This window comes from Humulus lupulus, chromosome X (genome assembly GCF_963169125.1).
Source record: "Humulus lupulus chromosome X, drHumLupu1.1, whole genome shotgun sequence".
Lineage (NCBI taxonomy): Eukaryota > Viridiplantae > Streptophyta > Magnoliopsida > Rosales > Cannabaceae > Humulus > Humulus lupulus.
Genome location: NC_084802.1, coordinates 68,607,655 through 68,618,648, shown reverse-complemented (window position 1 = coordinate 68,618,648; position 10,994 = coordinate 68,607,655). Strand labels below are relative to the sequence as shown.

General features: G+C 35.3%; 1 protein-coding gene across 1 annotated transcript; it reads right to left on the bottom strand.

Moving 5' to 3' along the window:
* Positions 1-1,231: 1,231 nt before the first annotated feature.
* Positions 1,232-1,552, bottom strand: LOC133805926 (uncharacterized). The gene has a single exon (XM_062244073.1). It carries the CDS (start codon positions 1,550-1,552, stop codon positions 1,232-1,234), a length of 321 nt encoding a protein of 106 aa, XP_062100057.1.
* Positions 1,553-10,994: the final 9,442 nt, after the last annotated feature.

The following is a 10,994-nucleotide window of genomic DNA, read 5'->3' as shown; positions in this document are numbered from 1 at the left end:
AAATCCATCCCGAGCCTTAACCATTGAGTTCCCAAGCCTAAACACACTTAAAAACACAAATTGGCACTAAGAGTTGCGACCCTACACACAAGCGCCACGGCGAACCTCAAAACAGAGGCTACCACCTCCCTGAAGCATGCACGGGCCACGGCGCGCATCAAACACCATGGCCTCCCATGGCCGCGCACGCACACGGGTCGCGGCATGCCCCTCCTAGGGCTGCAGCCCTCGCCTCCAAACCCAGAAATCTCCATCTTTTCCTGCATTTTATTCAAACCAATTCACCCAAAACCAAACTAGCAATTCTAGATTATCATCACAAAGGTTCTAGCCCAGTTTTAACATCAAAACCTACCAAAAACCTGCTCCAAAACTCAGCTAAACACCCTAGAGCAAACCAAATCCTACTCACATGCATTACCTAAGAAAACAGTAGAAATCAACCATAATTCTCAAAGTTAAAGCTTACCCTTGTTGAGTTATGATTTAGAGTTGATCCCCTAAGTTCCAACTTCAATTCCTCAAGCTCTAAGCCCTGGTTTTCTGGTTAGAGTCTCCCAAGCTCAGCTCCAATCCTTAGTTCTTGACTATTTTCTTCCCCTTGCTTGTTTCCTTGATTTGTCTTAGAGAGCAAAGATGAGAGAGGAACTATCTTCAGCTGAGAAAGGAAAAATAGATGTCGGTTTCTAAGTCTCCAAAAGCTTCCTAAACTTTGTTTTATTTAACTTAAGCTTTAAGGTTACCTCAAGGCTCGGGGTACCAAAACATCCCCGAGGGAAAAATGGTAAATTTCCCCAATATTCCCTCCTAGACATTCTATCCTCAAATATATCTCCAAATATTTATTTCCCATAACCCGATAACCCCATAATACATCTAATACCCAAAATACCCCTCGACTCGCCCTGAGTCGGATTCTCAACCCCGTTGTGACTTTCTGGCTAACCGCTCCCCAGGACTGTCTCGGATCGTGCTACACAGAAATATATCACATGCATATCATATTGATCACATTTACTCCCTCAACAGGCTACAATCACAAACATTCCCCTAATATCCAAACGGGGCCCACATGCACATTTAACTCAACTAAACGTGCATCTCTGTCACATACACACATAAATTCACATATTAACATATTAAATCATTTATTTCCCTCCAGGCACGCTAATCAAGGCCCTGAGCCCTATTAGCAAATTTGGGTCGTTACACCCAAGTTGTTACATCTTCTTCAAGGATCCTTCAAAGAGAATGAGCTCTTGTTTCGCTCTACCTCACCTCCCCAATAGTGCTTGAGTCTTTGGCCATTAACCTTGAATTCTCTTTCAGATCCTTTTTCATGCAACTCCACCGCTCCATAGGGATACACGTTAACCACCAAGAATGGGCCTGACCACCTTGACTTGAGCTTTCCTAGAAATAGCTTCAAGCGCAAGTTAAAAAGCAAGACTCGCTGGCCCTCTTCAAACACTTTTGGTTGATTGTCCTTGTCATGCCATATTTTTGTTTTCTCCTTGTAAAGTTTGGCATTTTCATAAGAGAATAAGTGCATCTCTTCTCATTCATTCAACTGCAATATTCCATTTTCTCATGCAAGTTGAAAATTTATATTGAGTGTTTGAATAGCCCAATAAGCACGGTGCTCAAGGTCCACTGGTAAATGGAAAGCTTTGCCAAACACCAAACGATATGGTGACATCCCTAATGGTGTCTTGAAAGTTATTCTATATACCCACAATGCATCATCTAATCTCTTGGGCCAATCCTTACGGTTGGGGTTCACCACTTTCTCAAGAACACATTTTATCTCTTTATTGGAAAAAACAACTTGCCCATTAGTTTGGGGATGGTATGCAGTAGCTACTTTATGCCTCACATCATATTTAGCCAACAAACTTGCTAGTAGCTTATTCACAAAATGGGTGCCTTCATCGCTAATGATTGCCCTTGGGGTGCCAAAACGAGTAAAAACATTCTTTTGTAAGAACTTCAAGATAACTTTAGAATCATTAGTAGGAGAGGCAATTGATTCCACCCATTTTGAGACATAATCCACAACTACCAGGATGTACAAATTTCCATAAGATGGAGGAAATGGGCCCACGAAATCTATACCCCACACATCAAACAGTTCAACTTCAAGAATATTAGTGAATGGCATCTCATTCCTTTTGGAAATAAAACCAACCCTTTGGAATCAATCACGTCTCAACATAAAAGCATGAGCATCTTTAAATAAGGAAGGTCAAAAGAAACCACATTGAAGCATCTTAGATGTGGTGCTAGTTCCACCAAAATGCCCTCCTCAAGGTGAAGAGTGGCAATGGTGCAGGATATCCTCCATCTTTTGCTCGGGGACACATATCCTATCCATTTGGTCGACACATTGTTTGAAAAAGTATGGCCCCTCCCTAAAATAGTGCCTCACATCATGCAAAAACTTCTTCCTTTGTTGTCTTGTCAAAACTGGAGGCAACAATCCACTAAGTAGTTAACAAAATCTACAAACCAAGGAACAACTTGAGAGTGGTTTACCTCAAATAATTGCTTATCTGGAAATGCCTCCTTGATGGGAACTAAAGAACTTGATACTTTATCACCTTCCATTCTTGACAAATGATTCTCCACTTGGTTCTCCACTCCTTTTCTTTCTTGAATTTCCACATCAAACTCTTGGAGCAAAAGCACCCATCTAATCAATCGAGGATTAGCATCCTTCTTTTCAATCAAGTACTTGATGGTGGAATGATCTGTATAGACTATTACATTTGTGCCCACCAAATAAGATCGAAACTTGTCAAAAGCAAAGACAATAGCCAAGAGTTATTTTTCTGTCACTGTATAGTTGAGTTGAGCACCTGTCAAAGTACGACTAGCATAGTAAATGGAGTGAAAAATCTTGTTTCTTCACTGCCCCATCACCGTTCCCACAACAAAATCACTTGCATCACGCATCAATTCAAAAGGTAAGTCCTAATCTGGAGCCATAATAATTGGTGCTGAAACCAATCTACTTTTCGAATCTTCAAAGGCTTTCAAACATGCTTCATCAAAGTGGAAAGGGGTATCCTTCTCCAATAAGTTGCAAAGAGGCTTAGAGATCTTGGAGAAATCCTTTATGAACTGCTTATAGAACCCTGCATAGCCAAGAAAGCTTCTAATATTCGTCACTGAGGTAGGAGGTGGGAGATTTTCAATAACCTCAATCTTGGCTCTATCGACTTCAATACCATGCCTTGATACTTTGTGTCACATTCCTTAACCATAAAGTGGCATTTTTCCCAGTTAAGGACAAGGTTTGTTTCTTCACATCTTTGCAAAACCTTAGCCAAATTACTCAAGCAATCATCATAAGAATCCCCAAAAACAGAGAAATCATCCATGAATACCTATAAGAATTGCTCAACCATATCAGTGAAAATATCCATCATACACCTTTGAAATGTGGCGAGAGCGTTGCATAAACCAAAAAGCATCCTCCAAAATGCAAAAGTACCATAGGGGCAAGTGAAAGTGGTCTTGTGTTGATCTTCTGGAGCCACTGCAATCTAATTATAACCAGAATACCCATCTAGAAAGCAATAGTAATCTCTCCCTACAAGTCTATCCAACATTTGATCAATGAAAGGAAGAGGAAAATGATTCTTCCTAGCGGCCTTGTTCAATTTCCTGTAATCCATGCATATTCTCCACCCTGTCACAGTTCTAGTAGGAATCAATTCATTGTCTTCATTCTTCAACACCGTGATTCCACATTTCTTTGGTGCACACTGAACAGGACTAACTGGTGAGCGATTAGAAATTGGATAGATAATACCAGCATCAAGCCACTTAATGATTTCCTTTTTCACCACCTCCTTCATAATAGAATTGAGCCTTCTCTGACCTTCAATGGATCTTTTCTCACTACCTTCCAAAAAAATCTTGTTCATGCATAAAGAAGTATTAATACTCTTAATGTCTGCAATGGTCCACCTGGTAGGATTAATGCCCTAAAAGCATGTAAAGAAATTTTATTAGTTTTAAATAAAGTACAATTTTATTATATTTCAATGTTATAATTATTGTTTGAATTAATTATATAATAATATCAAGAAAATTCCCTATTCATTCTTGAGAATATGATCTTGTATTAGTACGAGAGAATTAAGATCATATATAGTGAGTAACATATTAAAGTAAGGAATCTTTAATGAATGGTTACTAGTACGGTTTGCTAAGCATATGAGATGCAAGTAATCTAGATTCAGATTAATGATGTGGATAGACATCTTAGTAAAGGTGTTGTACATAATAGAGATTATATATGATAGGACCGATGAGAATTAATTATCTTTATAAACTTGCAGTTTGAAGTAAAGATTTAATTATTGTCATAATAGATGATCATTTGTAGATTAGTCTAAATTCCGAGTATTATTGGATCTTTTGATTCACTCGTTAAGGTCTCTTAGAATAATGAGGCTAATGACTTTTGTTTTGGAGATTCAATATCATGGATTGCTGGGAACATGAATTACAATATTGGAATCCATGCTTTCCTAACGGATCGAATATTGGTTCCCTTAAGGGTTGATTCTGGAACTGAATAGTTATTAAGCTCAAATCTATAATTAGATTATAGATTAAATATTTGCTAGTGAATTCATGGTACTTAAGGATCAAGAGGTAATTAGAAGGGTAAAACCGTAATTTTGACCAACTCTAATTAACGAACCAATAATGGAGGACAGAACTACATATATTGATTATATCAATTGACTAATAGAGAAAACTCTATAAATATAATTCTATAAATACTTATAATGCAATTTCATATTTATAGTGGAGTAATCATGGAATTAATAAATAAGATTATTAGAATAAAGAGTTTAATTAATAATCTGGTTTATTGGAGCTTCGTAATATAGGTCCATGGTCCCCATATCACCTCTGTCCTACACTGTCAAGGGTAAGGATGTCAAAAGAAAAATTTGTTCAGAGAAATGACTAAATTGCAAAGGAATTATTTTCCAGGGTAAGGAAATAATTATTTGATAATTATGATTAATTTATTAATTATGAATTAATTAATTATTTAACTATATAGAATTTATTTTGAAAAACTATAAGTTAAAATTAATATTAACCTTGTTTGGATTAATATAAAGAGAGAAAATAATGAATATCTTATTTATAATATGATATTTATTTATTTATTTATTTTAAAACTAATATTTTAAGATAAAGTTAATTTTGAATTAACTGATATTTATGTTGGAATACATATCTTGTCTTAAAAGTTGATTAAATAAACAAATGAGAAAATTAGGGCAACCCTAATAGGGCTAGGCGACACACATTGTACAATACAATGTGTGGTACAATGTGTGGCGCCTAGCATCAGGGTTTTTATTCTTGTGATTTGAATTTCAAATAAATTTGTTTAATCAATTATTTGATTATTCTTTTTTAAATATGATTTAAAAATATAATTAAATGAAAATATCTTATAAGTTTTAATTTGAATTATATTTCAATTAAATAAAGATTATTTAATTATATGAAATTTCTTTATAAATTTGACATACGTGATATTAAGATAATAATGGTTAATCAGACTCTCTCTCTAAAAAGTGATAGTTTTCTCTAAATTTGAAAACTATTCTAAACCTTCTCTCTGTCAAAAATCTCTAGATCTCATTTATTGAGTACATCTAGGGAGTCACATAAATCAACATTTTGAATCCTACGTGCCCACACACGTCCTTGTGTGTTTGAGAATTGGTCTGGAAGATCAGGGTGTGAGATCTCAGAACACTGGATAAGAAGATCATTGATATATACAAAAAGACTCGAGGACACTTTATAGGCTACAAGAGGTAATCTCTGATCTATTTGTATGTGATTTAATATTTATATATGTATATGATCCTGACTGGTATTAATATTTATTAAAATGGGTCCATATATTCCACTACGTACATTTGATTTGATCATTTAATACCAACAAGTGGTACCAGAGCAGTTTATACATATATATATATTAAATATTGTGTGGGTTTCTTGCATTTGTTATATGTATGTTGATATGTATATTGAATGGATGGATACGTTTTTTGAATGTATGGTTGGATGATGGATCATTAATTATATGGTGTTATTGGGTTAGGAATTTTATTGTTTTTCTAGATCTTATGTAAGCCATAAAGGGCATAGGAGTTTTTGTAATTTTATCTCTTGAATTTTAAATTGAAAAATCTGTACACAAAGAAAAACAAGAGGAACCCGAGCCATGCACCTAAGAGGCACACGACCCAAGTCCCTGCTCACCCTCGCGCACGGCTAGGCCCGAGCCTCCACCTGCTGCCGCACACACCAGACGCACCCCAACCCCCACGACTCCCATCATGCACCCATCACCCATGTGCGCACGCATGTGCTAGGCCTCTGGCCGAGCCATTGCACACCCAGCCGCCCATCCCGAGCCCGTTGCTCCTTGTGCCGCTGGCCCTAGGGCACCATTTTGGTGCCCAAAACCCTAATTCCTAAGTTGTTATAAAATATCTTTTATTTAATTAATTTTTAAATTATTTGAATTTAAAATTTTAATTATCTTATTTTATTTTATTAGAAAATAAAATATCTTTTAGTTAGTTAAGATATTTTAATGTCTTAAGTTTAAATAATTATTTGAATTTGATTCTTTAATTATTTAAATTCAACTAAATTAAAAAGATGACAAAAATGGTTATTTAATTAAAATTTATTTTTAATTAAATAAATTAATTAGAAAATTTATTTCTAATTAATAAGTTGGGCAAAACAAAGTTCCTAAAGATTAGCAAGAAAGCCTAAAGGAGAGGAGGAGCATCCTTGGAGAGTCTTGAAAGCTACATAGGCTTAGATTGCAATTTTATTTCTAATTTTTCCAAAGGGTTCTAAATCTTAGAAATACACATTAGTACTCGGTTCATCATTTATTAATTAATTATTTATTATATTTAAATAAATGTTCATTGATGTTTGATTGATAACATGGTCATGCATTAGTCAATTACATGTCATTCATGAAACCCCACACAGTTTCTCATTAATCATGTATCTTTTAGAAACATGATTATCTAGGATTGTCTTATTTGTTTATATGAATTGTTTTTGGTGAAATCAATTGCATGTAAACTACTAAGTATTAAATTAGTTAAGACTTGGTAAATCACACCATAATAAAGGCAATAGTTTTTTATAGGCCTTTAAGATAACCAACTTTATGTAAAAACGCGTTTTAGTAAAGTTAGATGAATGTAATGGGTAAATATTTAGATCACATTAATTATAGAAACCAGCTATTTTATAATTATAATTTTTGTAATTAATTACATTCATAGGGTTATTAATAAACTAGTAATTAATTTGGAATTAATTGATTAGTTTTATAAAACACATTTAATCTAAAATAGTAAGTGGGAGAAGGTGAACATCTCAATATGACCTGTGGTCTCCATTATTAGTACAACATCGTGAGATATGGATAGGGCCTCGAGGTTGCTTTGTTTCCGTCCCCCTAAGGAAGGTTTCTAGACATATCAATACCGAGGTTGGCTTCTTACGAAGATAGGAGGAAGTGATGTATTTTTGGCTTGACCGACCCTAAGGCGGCACTCTCTAAGTTAAGTCATGAAATCTGAAATAATGAGTTACACTTACAAGATGTAATTAATCTTTTGCAGCGGATAATTACATCTTGACCAAACCAGCGGTGCTTTATATTTAAAAGAGAAAATAAAAAGTTATTTTTAGTTTTAAATTATAAAGATAAGATTCTCTTATAAACTATCTGAATTTAACTTGACCGACCATAAGGCGACACTTTATTTATTGGGTAGTTTTATCGTGGAGAAGTAAATGTTAATTTATGTGTTTTAATTGTTGCATTCATGCATCATGTTAACTTTCCAAAACATTGATATTTTTTCAAATGATAATATTATTGTTTTTTATTTATTTCAGTAATGTCGAACAATGGCAATCCAATAACCGCTTTACTATCACTTGAAAAACTTAATGGTGATAATTTTATAAGATGGAAATCAAATCTAAATCTTATGTTAATCTGTGAGAACCACAAATTTGTCCTAACTAAAGAATGTCCTGAAGAGCCCGCTGCCAGTGCCCCGAAGAATGTTCGGGACATGTATGATGCCTGGATTTAATCCAATAATAAGGCAAAGTGTTACATGCTTGTGAGTATGAATGATGTTCTGAGAACAAAGCATGAAACCATGGAAACTGAGTTTGAGATAATGGATTCTCTGCAGGCCATGTTATGGCAGCAATCTAATCAAAGTAGACATGAGGCTACTAGAACCTACATGACTACTAAGATGAAGAAAGGTGTTTCTGTACGTGAACATATTTTACACATTATTAATGTGATGCATGAAGCATAAATACACGGGGCCATCATTGATGAGCGTACACAAGTAAGCATCATACTGGAATCGCTCACTCCTGCCTTTTCTGCATTCACCACCAACTATATTATGAATAATTTGGAATTCAACATGACCCAGCTGTTGAATGAACTACAGACATTTGAGTCTCTTAACAAATCCATTACTAAAGAGACTGAAGCAAATGTAGTAGAGGAGAAATCTTCAAACTCTGAGGAGAAATCCAAGAAGAGAAAGAAGAACAATAACAAGGGAAATGGCAAAAAGTCCAATAAGGGCAAGAAGGCACCAAAAGCCAAGGAGAACAAAATTGACAACAACTCCAAGAAGAAAGAACCAAAAGGAAAATGTTTCCACTGTGGAGTTGAAGGTCACTGGAAGAGAAACTGTAAGAAGTATCTCTTTGAGCTGAAAAAGAAAGGTAAATATGATTTACTTGTACTTGAAACTTGTGTAGTGGAAGACAATATGTCATCCTGGGTTTTAGATTCAGGAGCCACTAACCATGTTTATTCTTCCATGCAGATACTTGAGACATCAAGGGAGATGGCAGATGGCGAGGTGACCGTGCAAGTTGGAAGTGGAGCGCTTGTTTTAGCAAGAGCAAAGGGAACAATCCGTTTAATTTTTGGGAACAATTATTTAGTTTTGAACAATGTTTATTTTATTCCTGGATTTTCTAGAAACTTAGTTTCTTTAGCTATGTTGCATGAACAATTTTTTGATATTTCTTTTAGTAATAATGTGATTGTTATTTCAAAGAATGGTTTCAAAATATGTTAAGCAGAATATAATAACAGACTGTATATGCTCAAACCAAATGAATGAACACTTAATAATTCAAAATTATTTAAAGTAGCAAAACCGCAAGGTAACAAAAGACAAAAAAGTTTCAAACGAGGATGACATATATCTTTGGCATCTTAGACTTGGTCATATAGGTCTAAATAGGATAAACTGATTAACAAAAGATGGACTTTTGAGAAAACTAAGAGTTGGAACTTGTTGTACCCTGATGATGGACTACTTAACAAGCATCTTTCGATCTGATTGAAGAAAAATGAGAAGAGTCGCAATTACAACTCACCCATTATCAACAAAAAATCACTCCCTATTTTAATTCTAAAGTTAAGAGGCGCAGACTCAGACTGGGCGACCTATTTCTCTGAAGGGTATTTTTAGCAAATAAGGATCCCAAGGACGGTGTATTAGGCCCGAACTGGGAGGGACCATATCAGGTAGTTGAGGTTTTGCATGAAGGAACTTTCAAGGTAGCTCGGCTGAATGGGGAAGTAGTCCAGCAGACCTGGAATGCCCTACATTTGAAAAAGTAGTATCAGTAGTACCACCATCAATGTAAGGTTTATTTATAATAGCCATTTGATTAAATAATAGATGGATTATTAAATAATTTTTTTAAGGTTGTATTAGTTCGTGTTCTAATATTTGTAAAAGCAACCAAGAAAGTTTCTACTTTCTGGTTACTTGGGGGGCACATAACCTGGGATTGGCAAAATTAAGCTTGCTTGATAAGATTAAGAAACTTAGAAGCTTGGAAAAATTGATTATTCAATGTCTTTTTAAAGCTCGAGTGTTCAATAAACCCAGTGCGAACTAAGTTTAAATCATTTAAAACCCTAGACGTAACCAGGTCTGAAACTTATAAGCTAGGAAAAATTGAGTATTTAACGACTTTTTAAAGCTCGAGTGTTCAATAAACCTAGCACGAACTAAGTTTAAATCATTTAAAACCCTGGACATAACTACGTAAAAAACTTGGAAATTTGGGAAAATTGATTATTCAAGGGCTTTTAAAGCTCGAGTTTTCAATGGAAATCATTAAAAAACCATGGATATAACCAGGTTCGAGGCCTGATTCTTAACAGGTATGATGCAAATAATCAAACAAAAACTTGGATATAACCAAGCTCGATAAAATCTGTCCCGGTCTAAAAATCGATTCCTAAAATCTCGAATGTACAAGTCTAAGGATTCATAAGCATGAGAGATAATAAAGGAAAGAAAAATGGATCAAAAGTTAGATATATATTAAGATAGGACAAATAAATTAAGCCTGGAGGCAATTGTTTAATATCCAAGAAATTGATAAATAATTACAAAGAAAAACAAATACAAAAGAGATATCATTGGGCTCCATCAGCTCGCCCTGAAGATGTGACCTCCTCGCCATCTCCCTCCACCATTCCGGATACATCACCAGTCTCTAATGGTTCTTGCAAGAGCTGAGCCATGAATTTTGCAAGGTACGGATCCCACAGCCCGGGTTCCATGAAAGAGAAGTTCCCATCCGGGTTGAAGGCCTGGCAATGGTACAGCACCTCCTCCATGGCCGATTATGACACTACTTTTTCTTCTTTGGCTGCGACTTCGGCCTTGAGCATTTTTTCTTTGACCTCAGCAATCTCGGCCTGAAGTTGTGTAGTTTGAGCTTAGGAGGCAGACAATGCAGTCTTTGCAACTTGCTCATTTTCTTGGGACGTGGCGAGAGCAGCTTTGGCATCATGCTCATTCTTCTGAGCAGCTGTCAAAGTAGCTTTGGCG

What these genes read in the sequence shown, in the direction of transcription:
- LOC133805926 (XM_062244073.1), bottom strand. Translation starts at nt 1,552, where the DNA reads ATGCACTTATTCTCTTATGAAAATGCCAAACTTTACAAGGAGAAAACA.